General features: G+C 30.3%; 1 protein-coding gene across 1 annotated transcript in view; it reads right to left on the bottom strand.

Annotated features, from left to right (window-relative positions):
• Window positions 1-1,734: 1,734 nt before the first annotated feature.
• TyrRII (Tyramine receptor II) overlaps window positions 1,735-20,920 on the bottom strand; it is a 37,345-nt gene continuing 18,159 nt past the window's right edge. The window contains exons 3-5 of the mRNA XM_065508499.1: window positions 18,747-18,872; window positions 7,084-7,261; window positions 1,735-2,916 (exon numbers count right to left, since the gene is read on the bottom strand). Coding sequence (XP_065364571.1) covers window positions 1,972-2,916; window positions 7,084-7,261; window positions 18,747-18,872 — 1,249 coding nt within the window. The 3' untranslated portion in view covers window positions 1,735-1,971. The remainder of the gene's footprint in view (window positions 2,917-7,083; window positions 7,262-18,746; window positions 18,873-20,920) is intronic.

Raw genomic sequence — 20,920 nt, 5'->3', positions numbered from 1 at the left:
TAAGGTCCACTTCCGAATATCACTTTAACAATCATAAACCACTTAAAGATTTTGGTATATTTAACAGAAATAAGATTTATATAGACATAAATCACTCGACCTAATTTATTGACGATCGGTCCATAATTGCTCAAAGCTTCCATATAAGTCCATTATTAAGCAAGTCCAAATAAATCATTGAAATTTTAAAAGAGAAATATTTTTGCTCATTTACCATTGTAGGGTATTACGAGTATATGGTTGGCCGATCATACTTTGAAACTTGTTTTGTCAATCACATACAAATTAAAATGTCTTTTGTATTTAATTTTTCTATAGATATTTAAATATTTCAATATATGGGCAAATCCTGCGTGACGAACGTTTCATTCGTACACGTTTTCATATTTAAATAAGAAAATTTTTTGGTTTTTCAAATAAGATTCCTCCAACGTATACTATACGCTATAGTGAGATTTATGTGCAATTCCAAATGGCATAAGATATTACCTTTTAATTGTCATTTCTTGCGAAATAATTGATCGCAAAGTTTTGTGATGCACGTTACAAAAAGTGGAAGTAACATTAAAAGTTGAAGTGTTTATTCGTAATTTTAGCGAATTTGGCATAACAAAAGCACACAAAATCTTATTCCTAAAAGAAAGATGAATGAAAGAGAATTCTAATATAACTTATTTGCATGAACAATCAATTGCCGTTTTTATAAAAATCCGAGAACATTTAGTGACACACGTTACGTGACGCTAGTTACAAATTATCCATAAGCTTGAAAAGTATCTCCTTTTCCGTGAGAAGTTGCGAAAAATTCCATTCAAAGTGAAATTACTCAAAATTTATTTGTATTTAAATTGAATGCTCAAAAATATAACTGTCAATCGAACCATATTGTTAACATTTAAGTAATGATAAAAACACATTAAAAAATTATTTTTTTTTGTATACAATTAAGATATCTGTGCTAGTGTTGGATTTGGTAATCATTTTTGTGTGAATGACCATAGAACTACATTTTGTTTATGTATAAAATATAATATACATATCTAGTCTAATATTACAATTAAAAATTTCAAGTTTGATTCATTTCAAAATTTTTTTGTTGGTAGACTGTTTCTGGGATTTGCCCATATATCACATTATTTCTGATGGTGGATATGATAATGGACAGCATAATTTTGAGGAAAATGCTACTATTTCCACGTAATTAACTCAGCAGTAAAACCCTTTTATTAACATGACTATTAAAAAAATGATTTTCTAGTCAAAAAAAAAATAGTTTTTACTACTATAATTGATTAAACTTTTTAAATAATTACATTCCAAAAACCAACCTAAAATTAATTTCGCTTTTTATCATTATATTTATTTACACAGTTTTATTAAGAAGAACATAATTCCATAATTAAATTTAGCTACATAAATAATTTAAAAACAATTTATTTTAATCTCTTTTAAACGTATACAATGTTTCTACATAAAAAATATGAAAAACTCAATGTTAATTTCTAAAATTTTACACAATACATAATAGTTACTTAAGATAATAAGGGGTTATATAGATTTAATTAAAGCTTTAAATACTGCAGAATAATCTAAGGAAATAAATAACAAAATTTAACAATATTTAACTATTACACAACTTAAATTTAACATAAACTACTAACCCCTTAGATTAAATTTCAATAGAGATCAAACCTCAAATTCTACTTTTTTTTCCTTCATTCAGCTACAAAAAATAAATGAAATGCAACTTAAATACTAGTAAAACCACTGTTTTGTTTTCTATGTACATCTGTTTCTATTTGGTGTGTTTGTGTGTTTTTTTAAATTCTATTTCTTATTTCTATGTCATTTTTTGTTCTACAGCAACGACCACCGACAGCACAGCACATCAATGTAAATGTCCTGGTTTTTACAGCAGCAGCATCAGCATCTGTAGTAGAATAGTTGCAGTTGCATCAACCTTAAATAGTTTTATCCTCGAAACATGGTCGCATGATTTGCTGGTGACTTTTGCTTGCAAATTCGTTTACATGTCAACCGCCAGAATGCTGTACGAAAGTCCGGATTGTAAAAGGCATAGATAAATGGATTGATGGCACAATTCACCCAACCGACCCAAGTCAAAAATGACATGAGACCTTCAGAGACTGCAGCAGGCGGTAGAAATGGTATCAGTATGTAGTACACGAAAAACGGCAGCCAACAGGCAATGAAACCACCCATAACCATTGTTAAAGTTTTGGCGGTTTTCGTATCACGTTTTGTTGTTGAAACTCGCATGGGTACACGATGATGATGATGGTGGTGGCCATGCTGAGGATGATGTTGATGGTGGTGGTGATGCTGCTGCTGTTGCTGACTGTGCACTGGATGATGCCCGTGGTGTTGTACATTATTCAAGTGCAGTTGTTGCTGATGTTGTCCATTTGTGGCATATTTACCAATTTGAGTCATGGCCTGTGCCAAACAAGTTTCCGAAAACGATGTGCGACTGTCCGTGCAATGCAGCTGTTGTATGGGCAGCGAAGAGCCTCTCTGCCCCAGGCTATCCCCTATGGTGAATGTAACATTTGTTGTAGCTGCAGCTGTTGGTGTACACGTACCATCTCCATAACGGCAATTAATCGATGTACATGTTGCCACAGGTGGTAATACTGATGTTTGTACTGATAGACGTGAAATTTCAACCAGTTCGTAAAAGGATGCCTGATGCTTTAACGTTGTTTGATCTATGTAGTTTTTGTTACATTTACTGCATTTTAAACTGTTGGTTTTGCTGTTGCCAGCACTGGCACTGCCCTCTAAAGTCCAACGTGACTTGAACGAGGGAAAGTTCTGAGGGCCACAATGGAAGTGCTCCGATTCGGAGAGGAAATTATCACAATCAATCTCATGATCTGCTGTGCGTTCAGAGTTCTGAAAGAAGGGAAACAGAAATAAAATATTATTGAATAAAAAATATTTGAAAATTTAACCTTAATCATATTTTTATTTAGTAAAATAAATTTTATGGAGAAAAATCAAAGTTTTTGGAAAACAAATTTACAAAAAAAAGGATATCTAGAACAAGAAAAGCTATTGTTTTTAAATTAAAAAACTTTTATTAAACTTTTTACGCATTTTTTTATTGGTTGAGAAAATTATACAATTTTGGGAAAATGTTTGCTAGCAAAAAATATTACTTGAAAAATGTTTCAAAATCCGAAAAGGTATCAGACTGTACCCATTTTAAATTTGTACATATGTAGGTTCTGTATAGTCATACAAAATTTAGAGTTTCCTAAAAATTTTAAATTTGCTTTGGTTTGTCTTTTATCGACGAACGTTGGGTTCAAATGGTATAAAAGTGGCGATTAATTGAAAATTAGAAATAAAGTTTTTATAATATAGGGTAATAGTAGATAAAATTCTACATCACTAGCTGTAAAAATAAATCAACTAAGTTGTTTACTTTCTTTTCAGTGAGCGGTCAAAGTTAGCAAATTATTGCTGTTTTTAAAAAAAGTGAAAAAATTGGAAATTTTTACAATTCAAGCGATTATTGTTAGTGTTAAATCTATTAAAAGTAAATATTTTATAATGGAACCTTCAATATCAGGTATTATAGTAAAATAAAAGAAAAAAAATGTCCAGACAATGCCCGGCCATTTTGTTTAATTTTTGTGTGAAAACTCTGGATGTCATTTATTTAACAAGACCAGTAAATGATAACAACGATGAAGAAAGTAATGAAGAAGATTATAATAATGATGATGAAGATAATGATTATAATGAAGCTTATGATAATTGGGATATTTTTGGTGAATTTGAGAATGCAGAACAATACAAATATTTTAATATATTTTTTATTAAGAAGGTAAAACAAAACCTAAGAAACGCCTAACAGGTTAAACATTTTTTACATTTTTTTTAAAGCTGTGTTTTTATGTATTTATGACTATTTTCATTACAAAAATGTATAATATTCTCTTTTGTGACTTTTTTGAAAAAAATTTACATTTGTAAAATTTTGTGAAAAACAAAAACTAAAATTTAAATTAATTTTTACTAATAAAAATAAATATAATAAATTTATTATTCGAATTTTTTAATAGCACATAAGGTATGTTTAATTTCCAATTTTATTCATTAATTTATCGCTTTCCATTCCCAAGTTATATCATAAATTGTGAGCTAAGGTCTCTTTTGTGACTTTTTTGAAAAAAATTGTATTTTTATAAAATTTTGTGTAAAACAAAAATTGGATTTTAAATTAAATTTATACTAATATATATTTATTTTTTGAATTTATTATTTGAATTTTTTAAAAGCAAATTAAGTATGCTGTAATTTCCAATTTTATTCATTAATTTATCGCTTTCGATTCACAAGTTACAGGATATATTGTGAACTAAGGTCTCTTTTTTCAAAAAAACAATAATGCACTTAACGGGTTAATTTTTTTTTTCTAAAATGCTGTGTTTTTATGTATTTTTTTTGACTTTTTTGAAAAAAATTTGTAAATTTATAGAATTTTGTGTAAAACAAAAATTGTATTTTAAATTTATACTAATAAAAATACATACAATAAATTTATAATTTGAATTTTTTAAGAGCACGTTAAGCATGTTTTAATCTCCAATTCTATTCAATAATTTATCGCTTTCCATTCCAAAGTTACAGCATAAATTGTGAACAAAGGTGTTTTTTTCCAAAAAACAATAATTCGCTTAAAGGTTAAAAAAAAATTTTGTTAACCTTTTTTTTCTAAAATGTTGTGTTTTTATGTGCTTATAATAACTCAGCAATAAAAAAATATTATATTTTAAAACTACGGCTTCTATGAATTAATCGCCACTTTGGGTACCATCGAACCCACTGTGCGACGTTCAAAGTTCAAATTTTATATAAAAATGCATAGTGGTTTAGAAACGTTTTTTTTTTTTTAAATTCTGTATTTTGGGAACTGTCGGAGATATTTTAACGGAATTTCATATGGTTGGAGCTGACGTATTATCGAGTTGATTTGTTTGTTTCCTAGAAGTATTGGCGTCCAGTTCGTGACTTGAGAAGACCTTGAGAAGATCTACAAAAATATGCTTACATATGTGGGTTATCTCTTTTAGTTGAAGAGACATTTAGGTGTATTTATTTTTTTAATTTTACTCGATCTTGTTTTCGTTTTTTAGATATGGCGGGCCCACGGAGTTTCGAAATTGACGATAAAATTCGAAATAAAATAAAAACAATATAGAGATCTATATTCGGCTGTACCGAATCTTATATACCCTTCACCAAATTATACTTCAAAATAAAAATTTTAAATATTTTTAGAATTTTTTAATTTTTTTTTCCAAAGTTGTTTTTTTAATTATTAGGAAAAAAAATTTCGAATTAGTTTTTAAACTTTTGGTGAAAAAAAAAATTCGGGTTAAAAAATATTTTTTTCCGATTTTGACCCATTGTAGGTCCAAGTTACTATGGTCTTATCAAGTTGCAAAGGTCTTTGAAATATCTATCATTAGATATCCATATTGTCTATATTAATGACTTAGTGATCCAGGTCAAAAATAGGTAAAAAATCGATGTTGTCTTGTTTTTTCCTTATATTTCCGACATTTGTCGACTGATTTCCTCAATTTTAAATAGCAACCGAGCCGGAAGAATTCCGGAGATATTGATGTATGAATCGTGTACGTAAGTTATTTGGGGGCTTCGGAAACTTATTTCAACAGACAGACAGACGGATATGGCTTAATCGTCACCGCTATCTATAAGGATCCAGAATATATATACTTTATAGGGTCGGAAAATTATATTGTGGAAATTACAAACGGAATGACAAACTTATATATACCCTTTTCACGAAGGTGAAGGGTATAAAAAGCTTTCAAAATGGGTTTGTTCTTTCTTTAATTGTGAAAAATTTTACCACAATTGTATGAGAATGACTTTCTTGAATAAAATAGTTTTTAGAAAAAGTATAAAAACCATGTTTTATTAGATTATTTAGATTTCTAAATAAAACTTATTATTAAATTATGTGAAAATCTTTCTTTATGAAAAAGGAAAGGAAAATATTTTCTCTGTAAAAAGTGACAAAAATAAAAGGGACTTTAAAGAATATATAATAATTGTTATTTCGAATAAATATTTTTTTCAAAGATATTTTGTTTTTTAAATGTTAAGAAAAGCTTTGAAAAAAAAACTTTGCCTTGCAAAAAAATCCTTTCTAATTTATCAGCAAAACAAAAAACATTTTCTAAGATCTTTCTTTTCGAAACAAGTATTTTCTCGAATAAGTATTTTCTTGAGAAATTTGTTTTTGTTTTGTGGTATAAATAGGATGTATGTGGCTCGTAGACGTTAGTGTTTCAAAAATAAGGAGTTAATATTTGATACACTTAATTTTCATGCTAATTTCTGTCATTTGAATTTGGTAATTTTTGGTAAAATATTGCTCTGAAATACCCAATACCTGCAATATTATTTATACCCATTTCTTTTGAATGACAAAATGCTAAATCGCTTCAAGACATTTTACATTAAAACCATGCAACTCAATCATTTCAATACTTTCAATAACGTTTATTAACTTTCATAATTAAATTGAGCTCAATCTTCTCTCTCTCCCCATAACTTTTTTACAAAACCCTTGTGGTAGGATATTAATAATATTAAATATTGTAATTAAATTGCCCTATATTATTATCGATAACTCTACATACTATTTAATTTAATCTACCCACGTTCTGACAATATATTTGCCCTGAATTATCCACATTTTTTATGAACTTCCACTAGAAATAAATATAAAAAGTGAGTGTTTTTTTTACATTTTCCCCATTAAATTAATAATAACACTAAATAAATGTATATGTTTACTGTATATAAAATAAAGCTGCTCCTGCATAAAAAATCATTAAAAATTACTTTAACTCTCAACCACAATAATTTTATCTTATGCATTCACACATCACCACCACCATAAAAAAAACCATAATTTACAAACACCACCATCACCATCAATTGCACCAGTGCACTACCACAATAAAAACACATCATCATCTTTATCACCCATCAACTCCACGACCAAAAACTTACCGCATCACGAACAATCCTTTGACGACGGGATGTCAAAACGTAACCAATTTTCAAATAAACATAAAGCATCACAGCCAGTGGTATAAAAAATGAACCCATTGCTGAAAAGACCACGTATCCTTTATTCTGATTGTAGCGACACACGGTGTAACCTTCATCACGGCGTCCCGGTTCATACCTATGAAGCGGAAAATAAAATGAAAAAAATATGTTGTAAATAAAATAAAGATCGAAAGAAAATTGCATTCAAATAGAAAAAAAGTAAGAAAGTATTCACTATAAGTAGAAGAGGTACAAAAACTCACATTTTTACACAATTTTTTTTAAAAAAAACATTTTAAGGAAATGTCTATAAATTCGTTCATAAATATTAAACTGATCCCAGCTTGTCTAAGATTCAAATTTAGGCAATGGACCTATTCCAAATCCTAAAATTGTTTCATTTACTTAAAAAATATTGGTGCTTTGGCCAATTTTGGGAAAATTTACTAAGCGAAACTTAAATTCTATTTTCACGTCAGCAAATTGGAAGCTGTCTACTATAATATGTATAATAAGAAGAATCAGAAATATGGGGGTATATTGATTTTGTCATTCCGTTTGTATCATAACATGATTTCTTCCCGGAATATTGGAATATATAATCTATATATATAAAAACAAGTAAGAAGGTATGGTCGGGCTTGACCGATACCAAGTAAATGAGTAAAAATATTTTTCTTTTAAAATATCAATAATTTATATTCGTGAGTGATTTTCGGAAGTGGGCCTTATATGGGAGCTATGACGAATTATGGACCGATCACCTTGAAATTAGGTCGTGTGATTTATGTCTATATTAAAGTTAACTATGTTGAATTTTGTGTGTATACCAACATTTTTAAGCGATTTATGCACGTTAAAGTGATTTTCGGAAGCGGGTCTATATGGGAGCTATGACTAATTATGGACCGATCGTAACAAAATTTGGTGACATGAATTTTGTATATATAAAACTTATTTGGAGCGAAATTTGTGTAGATACATAGATAAATTAAACATTTATGACCGATAAAGGCCAATTTCGAGGGGACATTTGTATGGGGGCTAGGTGAAATAATGGACCGATTTCAGCCAGTTTCAATAGGCTTGGTCCTTGGGCCGAAAAAGTAATATGTACCAAATTTGATCGAAATATCTTCAAAATTTCGACCTGTACTCTGCGCACAAGGTTTACATGGACAGCCAGCCAGCCAACCAGCCGGCCAGCAAACCAGACGGACGGACGGACATCGTTTAATCGACTCAGAAAGTGATTCTAAGTCGACCGGTATACTTTAAGGTGGGTGTTAGACTAATATTTTTGGGCGTTACAAACATCTGCACAAACGCATAATACCCTCCCCACTATGGTGGTGTAGGGTATAATGAAATGGTCCATGTGTGTAATGGCATCACGTGACCATTCGCTTTAGCGATTTGTCTGATTTTTTTATTTATTATAAATTTTAAAAAATCGGGGTAAAACTCGGTTTTTTTTTTTTGGAGTTCAAAGCTCCCTAAAGTATGCAGTACAAATTTATATATTTTGTTTGCAAATAAATAAGAACAGGCAGGTGTATGTGGGTTGGAGAAACTTGAAGAACTAAGATTAGTAAATGCTACCGGGCGAAGCCGGGGCGGTCAACTAGTCTATCTATATAAATAAAAATCAAATGTCGTTCGTTTTTAATTGCATCAGTAGAGAACGGCCGGACAGATTTAGAAATTTTTTTTTTAAATGTTGGTAATAGCCCATCTTAGGTTTTTACGGAATGAAAAATTGACCACGCCCATTTTTAAGCCCATTTTTTTCGATGTATTTAAAATTGGAAAACGGCTACATCGATTTGGCTAATTTTTTGTTTAAATGATCATAGTAATCCTATTTAAGTTTTTACCTCAGGACGCCTGGACCGATTTAACTAATAAATAGTCCGCAAAAGTTTTTACATAAATAAAAATTGTCCACGTCCACATTGTCCAAGACCAAAAATAGATTTTGTATATAAAAACTCAAAATATCTCAATTCGCTAATAACTTGGCCAATAAGCCTTGAATTAAGATAAGGAGTTCGATCTGTGATCACTCATATTTCTGACCGAAAATCGATTTTTTATATAAGAACTCAAAATTTCTAAATTCGCTAATAACTTGGTCAATAAGCGTTGAATCAAGAAAAGGAGCTCGATCTGTGATCACTCATATTTCTGGACAAAAATCGATTTTTTATATAAAAACTCAAAATTTCTAAATTCGCTAATAACTTGGCCAATAAGCGTTTTATCAACAAAAAGAGCTCGATCTGTGATCACTCATATTTCTGAGCAAAAATCGACTTTTTATATAAAAACTCAAAATATCTAAATTCGCTAATACTTGGCCAATAAGCGTTTAATCAAGAAAAGGAGCTCGATCTGTGATCACTCATATTCTTAACAAAAATCGATTTTTCTTATATAAAAACTCAAAGTATCTAAATTCGATAATAACTTGGCCAATACACGTTTAATCAAGAAAAGGAGCTCGATCTGTGATCACTCATATTTCTGACCAAAAATTGATTTTTTATATAAAAACTCAAAATATCTAAATTCGCTAATAACTTGGCCAATAATACATGTATTCTGTTGTTGCAAGACTTAGGTTCTTTGTCTCTCAGTAGCGCTTCTATGTATATTTTATTCTATGCCCTATATGAATAAAAATTATCATTCAATAATACTTTTTTTTTCCTTTTTAACTATTTTTACCCTTTTCAAACCGTTTCTCACAAATTCACAAATCGAACACAAGCATTTTTTTAACTTGGACAGGACAACGTATGTCGGGTCAGCTAGTATCTACATAAAATTCAGCAAAAAAGGTTCCATTGAAAAAGAAATCACAGAACAATATTTGGCATAAATCTTTTAACATATAGTTACCAGGTTAAAAATCGACAGAAATAGTCTCCCATATAAGTACCACTTTCTACTGTCTTATAAATATCGAATTTGAACTAAAATTTAACACAGATAAGTAGTAGGTATGCTAATTTTTGAACTAGATACTGCTAGATTTTGTGAATATCGGTCCACATTTGATCATATCCATTATATTAAGACCATTTCCTAAAACACTTGAATATTTATAAACCTATATATGGGGGATTTCATGTGAAGGGTTCAAGTGAAATAACTGAAATCGATGTCTTCCGATCGGGATTAGGTTTTTCTTCTCATCCATGAATCCTATTACCTGTTGTTCTTTGCAAAATATGTCCTTTCGAAAAAATAAAATTAAAAAACCAAAAATGTTTGACTTTTTTCCAAAATCAAAAACTTTTTTTTACTTTTTTTTCAAAACGTGCACTTTTTTCTCAAAAGAAAGCTTCCTTGAAAATCTCTTTGCTCGCTTAGTGGGTTGCGAGTTGTAGATATCAAAAGAAATGTTTTATATTTCAAAACATAAAATTTTTGTTTTTTTTTTTTTTGCTCAAAAGAAAGCTTATCTATTTTCTTTTTAGAACTTTTTGGTCGCTTAGTCCCCATCCATACTGTGAAACATTTGCTGCAAAAATTTGTTGATGAAAGGGGAAAGAGGAATGGAAAAGGGTACTGTGTTTCATGTACATGAAGTTTTTGTTGAGTATGTCATCCACATTTATTCGTTCTGTACAGAAATGTACAGAAATGAAAACTTCACCGCGTGGCCACGAATCCCACAAAGCGACCAAACAAACAACTCTTAAACAAATAAACCTAAGCATTCTTTTGAGCAAAACAAAATTAAACAAGTGAGAGAGCTATATTCGGCTTCATCAAATTATACTTAAAAATATTTTTATTTAAACAAAATTAAAATTTTTTTTTAACTATTTTTAAAATTTTTTTCTCCAAATTATTTTTTTAATTTTTTTTTAAAAAGTTTTTTCCAAATTTTTTTTAAATTTTTTTAATTTTTAAAAAAAATTATTTGGAAAAAGAATTTTTGACAAAAAAAAAATTTTCGCACACCCAGTTCAAAAGTGACACAACTCAAAATTTTAAATTTTCAGAAATCGTAAATAAATAAATACCAATTGAAACATACAGGCCTGTCACACATTTCGTTCGGAATGGTTTCAATACCGTAGTTTTTATTCCCATCGATTTCGTTTTAGGTTCTTCAGATTCCGTGTAATTTGTTAATTCAAAAATATTTAATAAGTCTGTATTTCAGATGTTATTTTGACAGCCTTTTTTTATATTAAAACAAAAGTGAAGTTTTTGGTACAGAAATTGATTAAACATTTTAGAAAACCAAATAATTACAACCAAATATTAAATCCACTTCGAAAACTGCAAGTGGTTTCATTTCAAAAGAAATTTCCGTTTTACTTTTTCTGAAGAATCAAAATACGAAATTAATTCCACTTTCGATCGGAATGGAATTCTCTGACAGGCCTGTTAATGAAAGACATTAGTGTGATATCTTTTGTATAGATAAACAAGTGTATTGTGCATAGTTTAAGCGTAAAATTCATTTTCGGGTTTATATAACCCGCCAAATAAATTTTGAGTTGTGTCACTTTTGAACTGGGTGTGCGATATTGTCTATATTTGTGGGCTGATTTTGTAGATTTTAAATACACTGGTGCATATTCCTATAAACGCATAATACTTTTTTTTAAAAAGATTGCAAAAATTAAACATGAACATATTTAGGGGGCTACAAATTTGTTTATTAAATTACCCAGCAAAAACTTTTCTTACAAATAAGCCGAAAAATAAGGGGAATTTGACGATTCAACTACTTATTTTTCTACTGTAAGAAGTCATTATTTTTGTTCGCGATGTCCCAAAAGTAATCCTTTATATTTTGGCCAGAAATAAGTTGTTTTGTTAGTAGAGTTATTTATAGAATTTTTATTTACACAAAAAAATAAAAATAAAAAAAAATAAGTCGCAGACCCGATTCGAACCTGCAACCTTCTGTTTGGTAGTCTGCCGTTGTGCTCACTACACCACTGCTTAGTTATTTGATTGTGCATCAAATAATGGTTTTCACACAGTAATGCAATATTCTTTTCTGTTTTTCTAAAAATAAACATGTAATAAAAAAAATGGGCAAATTGAAAAAAAGTAACAGTTTTTTGTTTTGTTTGTTTATTTTGTTTTTTTAGACTTTACTACTTAAAAAGTAAGTTATTAAAAAGACATTGTAGCATTTGTAAGCGAAGTTTTTGCTGGGTAGTTAAGACTTCACTTAAAATATTGTTTACAAAAAAAATTCATTTGTTCTTTATTTATTTTTTTTTTACTTAATTTTCGAGATTAACAGCCATTTTTAATGTGTGGATGATCATTTGTTATGGATTGTTTCAAAAATACGGCATGGCATTGATTCCACTAATTTTTTAAGCAGATTGGAATCAATTTCCTCCCAGACTTGTTTAATTCTTAGTTTCAGCTCTGTCATAGTCATTATGCTTTCATTCTGGGAATTATTTGCATAAACTTTTCGGGCCATGTATCCCCACAAGTTCTCCATTGGGTTTAAGTCCGGACAACAAGCCGGCTAGTCCAACAGAGGAATGCTATGTTCATTAAACCAAGGTTGCGATTGCTTAGAAACATGGATTGCAGCATTATCTTGTTGGAATATGCAATCTTCATCCATTTTTTCATCCATAAATGAGAGAAGAGCATCTTCCAACAGCTTGCTATAATCTGCACTATTCATTTTCGTCGGAACAAAACATATTTTCGACTTGCCAACTGCAGAAAACGCTGACCAAACTATAACACTGCCACCACCGAAATTACATTTTGACATCCGAACATCGTTTGATCTCAAATCGTGCCAATAGCATGAGTATGAGTGAGGACCGTCTAAATTAATTTTTTTCATCAGAGAAAATTACTTTTTTCCACTCATCTGTCCATTTCATATATTTTCTTGCGAATTTTAGACGATTTTCTTTATGGTGCGTTTTTAGCATTGGTTTACATTTCGGCTTTTTCCATTTTATGTTTTCATCGTTTCGTAAAAAGTGTGCAACGTGTTTGGAAGTCACTGGAAGATTCAATTTATTCTTTATTTGAGTGGAATTCAATTTGTTGCGGATTGCTTCTTGTTTTATTAGATTAAGTTGTCTTCTTGTTAGTTTTGTATTTCCCTTTGTAGGTTTGCGAACTCCATAATTTTAACCTATCTTCAAGATATTTCGCACCACACTTTCCGAACGATTGAATTTACGTCCCATTTCTCTATTGGAACATCCTTGGTCGTGAAAAAATTTAATTTGAATCTTTTCTGGATCGGACAAAAAGTTCCCTTGGGCATCTTTAAAAGTGATACAAATTATTGATTCAAATAGAAAAAGTTGCAGTAAATTGAGATGTTACTATTAGAAACGTACCTTTGGTTGAAAAAAAACTAAAATTGATAATGTTTTATTTTTGTTAACTTTTTTAAAAACAAATTTCACGTCTGCGTTTATACGAATCTTCCACTTAAAATAGCACCAAAAACATTTGATCGCATAATTAAGGACAACAACAAGAAGAAGAAAAAAAACTTAATTACTTTCAAAAGTACCGTTAAGTTATCTCTCATTAAAAAAGTTAAATTTTGCTTTTGGATGAGAACAACAAAGATATAATAAAAATACAGAAAAAAATTAAGTGCGTTTATAGGAATATGCACCAGTGTATGTAAGTTGTTTGGGGGCTACGGAAAGTTGATTTCAACATACAGACAGACATGGCTAAATCGACTTCGGTATCTATAACGATGCAGAATATATATATACTTTGTGGGGTCGCAAATGAAAAATGTAGAAATTACAAACGGAATGACAAACTTGTCGCGAAGGGTATAAAAGGGTCAATTTGAAAAAAAAATTGATTTTGCACAAAAAAAAGTCGAAAATTGTATGTTTTGAGTTACAAAACATTTATTTTGATAGATATCCCACTCAGCGACAAAAAAGTATTAAAGGAAAAGACCTATGTGCTGTTTTCCTATAGCGAACGAGTGCTTTGAATGGACGTTTTACATGTATTCATTTTTTGTTACAATAACAAAACACATGTTATATTTCCGCCAAAGTACTCGTTCGCTATAGAAAAATAGCATTTTGAAAAAAAGTCAACAAAGTTTTTTATTTTGCAAAAATTTTGTGTTTTGAGTTACAAAACATTTATTTTGATAGATATCCAACTCGCATCCCACTAAATGACAAAGAAGCTGACCTAAGCTTTTTTTTTACCAATTTTGAACTAATGAAAATTTATATGTCTTAAAATTTTGTATATAGGCACCTCTCCCGATGTGTAGATCCACTTGGAAGAGATTTTTGGAAATTCTAATTTTAAGTAGGAGAAATGGGTAAAAACGTGTAAAATCGGTATCTCTACATCTACGGAACTCATAACGCTAGCACCAAAAATCAAACTTAATCTGAAGTTATGTGTGGTACCTTTTGATGGTTGTACCTTTAAGGGAATCTCATATCTCAGAAATTAAATTCAAATGGATTTGTTGTCCTTTTTTAAAAAAATTTAATTGGATTTTGGCAGCTATTGTTAGTTATGACCTTTTCCCCATCTTTCTGGCAACATATTGAATCAGATCCTAATAACGAATCAAGACAATTTCTGATACCCTGTTCTGAAGTGAAGCGTATCCCACAGATATATCTCTATTTAGGATACAATTCACTTTATAACTGAGTATCCGATATTGGCTTGATTCGTTCTTGGCCTAAAAACATGTCCAGTTTTTTTGGAATCCGTATGTTGCAAGAAATATCGGAAGTCATAGCTAACAATGGTAAATACATTGAATTAATTTATATTGCACAAATGTTTTAAAATAAAAGCTAAACATTTTAAACAATCTCGCATTTAAGTCATACACCGAATATTTTTATTTTAGACCTAAGTGCCACCCTAATGTATAAATATATTAAATAATCTGTCACTAAAGCTTTTCGAACGTCTGTCCCTTATAAAAAAAAATAAAAACTTGTTTCACCACTAAAATTCCTTTAAATTCTTTTATTTTTTCAACCGGAAAACTTTTACCTTAGATTTTTATTTATTATATGCCAGTTACAAACATGTGTGAAAATCATTTGTTTTCCTTTTGTTTTCTTGGCATTACAACGCACATTAAATTCATTTATGTAGTTGATGTTGCAGTTGCACATTGTGCCAACAGACAGCAATAGCAGCAACAAACATTAATAAGAAAAAAATGTTGACTATAAAAATCTAAAGATTTTCTACATGTACTTGCATTTTCTCAAGCATTTGCTTATAAGTAATAAATGTGAAAAACTGCATGTGTTTTTAATAAATAGTGTCAAAGAAAATTGTGGCAACATTTGTTGTGGAACTATATTCTTTTTGATTTTTTTTTATATTCGCAAACAATAAGAACATGTTTTTCTGATTATAAACCCACTCACAAGTCATTCACACGCATTTATGAAATTTTTAAATTGAATTTCATTTTAGAATGTTATCTTGCGGCTGTGCCGAATCCTGAATACTCTACATATCTTTCAGAAGATTTTATTGATTGACTCATATTTTTCTAACTTGAGGTATGAGCAATTATGAATCGATCTGGTAAAAAATTGTAGGTGTGCTTTATTTGTATATAAAACTTATTTGTGGAAAAATTTGTGTGGCTTTTATATAAATCAAGTATTTATGGACGATAAAGTTTGATTTCGGGAGGAAATTTTTATGGTTTCAATTTTATCGACGGACATCGTCAATTCGATTCAGAAAGTGATCCTTAGTCGATCCACAAAATAAATAATTTCTTTATATACGCAAATTGTATCACCTAATTTCATGATTATCGGTCCATAGGTAGTAATAGCTCCCATATAATGCCCCCTTCCGAAAATAACTTTAAGGGCCAAAACTACCTAAAAAATATTGGTATCTGAATAAAACTTAAAACAAATTAGTTCCATATATACAGATGTCATGTCACATAATTTTATGACAGTTGGCCATTGTTAGCTATGAACTTTCGGTCATAGCTAACAATATAAGGCCCTTTTCGATATACTCTAGGGTACTTTCTTCCATGTATTTTTTCTTCATTTTGGGCACAAATATTACCTTTATATTTCGGAAAATTCGTTCTACTGCTGGAGATGGTATCAATAGTACAAATACCTGATTAATTCTAGATTAACTAGTTCTAAAATATAATTGCTTTGCAACTCAAATTTGCATCTGTTACAAATGGAATGACCAAATCAATAACATTTGTTTTTGGTTGTGGGTTGTTCTGTTTCATTTAAAGTAAAACATTTTAAATGTAACAGAACAATCCATGAGCTTTTAATAGGATTATGCAGTTACATTGGATTATTTAATTTTGGTTTTCATAATATTAAAGCAGAAGTTGATAATGTGGAATTTTTAACAATTATCTTGATTTTGTATACAGTGAAATATGTGCGGTTTTTAAGCACGGTATTCATAATAAAAATTATGATCCGATTATATCGAAGTTTGACCTTATAACAGATCGAGCTGCTTTTCTTGATTAAACGCTTATTGGCCAAGTTATTAACGAATTTAGATATTTTGAGTTTTTATATAAAAAATCGATTTTTGGCCAGAAATATGAGTGATCACAGATCAGGCTGCTTTTCTTGATTAAACGCTTATTGGCCAAGTTATTAGCGAATTTAGATATTTTCAGCTTTTATATAAAAAATAAATTTTTGGTCAGAAATATGAGTGATCACATATCAAGCTGTTTTTCTTGATTAAACGCTTATTGGCCGAGTTATTAGCGAATTTAGATATTTTGAGTTTTAATATAAAAAATCAATCAATCGAGCTGCTTTTCTTGATTAAACGCTTATTGGCCAAGTTATTAGCGATTTTATGTATTGGTAGTTATACCCTACACCACCATAGTGGGGAGGGTATTATGCATTTGTGCAGATGTTTGTAACGCCCAAAAATATAAGTCTAACACCCACCTTAAATTATACCGATCGACTTAGAATCACTTTCTGAAACGATGTCCGTCCGTCCGTCTGGTTGGCTGGCTGTCCATGTAAACCTTGTGCGCAGAGTACAGGTCGCAATTTTGTAGATATATTGATAAAATTTTCGACATATTATTTTTTCGGCCCAAGGACCAAGACTGTTGAAACTGGCTGAAAGCGGTCCATTATTTCACATAGCTCCTACACAAATGTCCTTCCGAAATTGGACTTTATCAGTCATAAATGTTTAATTTATAAATGTATCTCCATAAATTCCGCTCCGACTAAGTTTTATATATACAAAATTCATGTTACCAAATTTTGTTACGATCGATCCATAATTAGTCATAGCTCCCATATATACCCGCTTCCGAAAATCACTTTAACATGCATAAATCGCTTAAAAATTTTGGTATACTCACAAAATTCAACATAGTAAACTTTCATATAGACATAAATCACACGACCTTATTTCATGGTGATCGGTCCATAATTGGTCATAGCTCCCATATAAGGTCCACTTCCGAAAATCACTCAAAAATATAAATTATTGAAATTTTAAAAGAATAATGTTTTTGCTCGTTTACTTAGTGTAGGGTATTATATGGTCGGGCTTGACCGACCATACTTTCTTACTTGTTTTTATATAAAAAATTGATTTTTTGTCAAAAATATGAGTGATCACAGATCGAGCCCCTTTTCTTGATTAAACACTTATTGGCCAATAAAACTATGCACGAAATTGACACATTTTTTCTGTCAAGAGGGGCACCCAGCGCCTTAAACTAAATCGGGTACGCTGAATTCAGTGGTGCTAACCATTTTTTTAGGTTAGCTCGTATTTTCGAAATATACCGTTATTTAGAAAATGGAGGAGGTTGCACAACATATATTCGCGTAACTCAAAAACAGTTTAGTTTATAGAATAAACTGAAAAAACGAAATTCCGCAACGAAATTATCTTCAAGTAAAGCTTAACACGTAAACCAACCAAAGCTTAACATGTTTATAATCTTCGCAGTCGTTTTAGAAATATACATTAATATAATTTTTAGAAAAATTTCGAAATTTTTAGCTTTTAAAACGGCATTAAAAATTGAAAAATTTAGAAAAAATTTTCTAAAAATAAATTTATATTTCTAAAATGACTGCGAAGATTAAAAACATGTCAAGCCTTACTTAAAGTTAATTTTGTTGTGGAATTTCGGTTTTTTCTGTTTGTTCAATAAAATGAATCAAACCGGATAATGATATCAGGATGCGCATCGAGCTCAAAGGTCAGATATTTGGTAAATTTTATGCAATAAATTTGTGAAACTCCTTAACATGCTGAATTATTTTAGAGAAATACATATGTAGATTTATTTATATTAATGAAAATTACAGTAAAAAAAATCATATTCGGCTTAATCCTATATTTCCTTTGGGTCAAAACTTTCTTCCATTTATAAATTGCAAAATTTTACATTTGAACTTTTCGATGTAAGGGTTGACGTTGACGTAAAACTTTCAGACTATATTTAAAATTACTTGGACTATAATTCGCAATTTTATTTTTTTGGAGACTCTAGTGTACAATAAACAATATGTACATTTTTTATTTTTGTACATTTACTTTATCTATTTTATTCATTCTCTAAAACTTACCATCCCAAATACGGAGGACATGTTATGGACAATGCCGTCACCCATACAATAAATATCATGAATAAGGCTAAACGTTTGGTACGTCTATTTTTGGAATATGTTAAGGGTTGTGTTACAGCTAAATATCTAAAAGAAAAAAATGGAAGAAAATGTGAAAAAAATTACTAATAAATAAACCAAGTAAATATAAAATAAAATAAACAATTTAAACTCAAATACCACAACAATAAAACTGACCATAAAAATGCCATTAGACTTAATGACAAACTAAAAAATATTTACAGTCATTAAATTGGAATTGTAGCTAGAATCAACACATCATAGTTACGGTAGGACTGGAGTCATCATTATTATAGTTATCATCATTGATAATGTAAAGTGTTTGTATGGAAATTTATTTGATTTACATGCTCAGGTCAACAGAAAACATAAAGGATTTTTTAAAGCTGGATGAGTAGAATACAAAGGGTGGTTTTTTAAGGCCGATAGAACTTGAAATAGGAAAAAATAATACAAAAATGTAAATTTTAATCTAACAATATTTTTTATTCGTAATATCGATACAGGGCATTAACATTTGAAAATGATTTCGGGCATAGGGCTATCGCTGTTCTTGACTAACTGCATTCTGGACGTCCAATTTTGTTCTTCACGAATAGCACGAACAATGTTGGCTTCTAAGACGTAAATTTTTGCTGCATTATCAGCATAAACCAGTGACTTAAAGTCGGGAAATAATAGAGGGGTACCAAATCGCACGACCTTGGAGCCCAACTGACATATCCATTTCAATAAATTTTGATTTAATTTATTTGATTTAGGTTGCAGTCTCCGTATTGCATGAAGCGCCATCCTATTGAAACCACATTTCGCACGGAACAAAAAATCATTGATAATGGTGCAATAATGATCTCCACTGACCGTAACACTCCTGCTTTATTTTTGATGAAATAAAGTCTGATTATGCCAATATCGTGTAAACAACACCGAATGGTCCATTTTTCTGGATGTAGTGGAGTCTGTAGGTGGATTGGTCTCACTCCATATGCCGAACACAATTCTGCGATAAAAAAGTCGTCAATAACTTGGGCGCATCAATGACTGATTAATTTTTATAATTTGGTAGCCTTGTTCAAGGGTCATAAAGATCGAAAAGTGCGTACAGTTAACCCTTTCGTAAGTTCTATCGGGCTTAAAAGAACACCATTTAAAAGTTTATGAATTGATAGAAACTGTGCTTTCCCCTATCAACCTTAATTACTACAGTTTTTATGATTTGATTACTTGATTTAACGGCCAACAGTTTTATCTGCTTTAGTATGAAAAATGTCCTTTAATTTATTAAAAAAATATATCGGGTGTATGGCTTAAAAATGCGGGATTTACATTAGATGGTTTATCTTTTGAACACGGGTTTTATTTTTAATAATTTTATTGTCGTTTCGAGGAATTTATTCCCACTTAGCTATTGAAATGTCGAATTTTTTAAAAGCAAAGCATCATGTGAGGGAAGTTTTGATTTATTTTTTTTTAATTTGAAAAAAAGTGCAGCAGAAAAACACCGCTTTGTAAGAGGTAGTGATTTTAACACGGAGGTAGTGATTTTGATCGCCCAGGCCAGCCAAAAAATTTTGAAGGCCAAGAATCCATGAAGATTGTTTTAAAACTCAACAAGAACTTGCTAAATCATTAGGAACTACTTAAGCAACAATTTCAAAACGTTTTCGAACAGCAGGATTCATCCAAATTTGATACCAAACGAATTGATGCCGAGAGACCTTTATGCTTGAACGGTATAAAATTAAATCATTTTTGCACCGAAGCGTAAGAGATCGTATTTCAAGCCCGGTCAAGCAGCCGAATCGATACAAAAGCCAAATATCCATGGTGCTGAGGTAATGCTCTGTATTTGGTGAGAGCAAAAGGATCCTATGTATTATGAGCTACTGAAATCTGACCAGACTAATACAGGGAACCTACACCGAACGCAACTGATTCGTTTGCAGCGAGAATAGGCCTAAAAACTCCTAGAATATGTGGCCAGACATTATGTATCATGACAACGCTCGGCCATATGTTGCAATACTTGTTAAAAAGTATTTAGAACGAAGTGGTTGGGAAGTTTTGCTTCACCAGTCCAACTAATATTTGTTTCATTTTTAAATCATACACCA

This window comes from Calliphora vicina, chromosome 1 (genome assembly GCF_958450345.1).
Source record: "Calliphora vicina chromosome 1, idCalVici1.1, whole genome shotgun sequence".
NCBI classification, from domain to species: domain Eukaryota; kingdom Metazoa; phylum Arthropoda; class Insecta; order Diptera; family Calliphoridae; genus Calliphora; species Calliphora vicina.
This window is presented reverse-complemented; position numbering and strand designations above follow the sequence as displayed.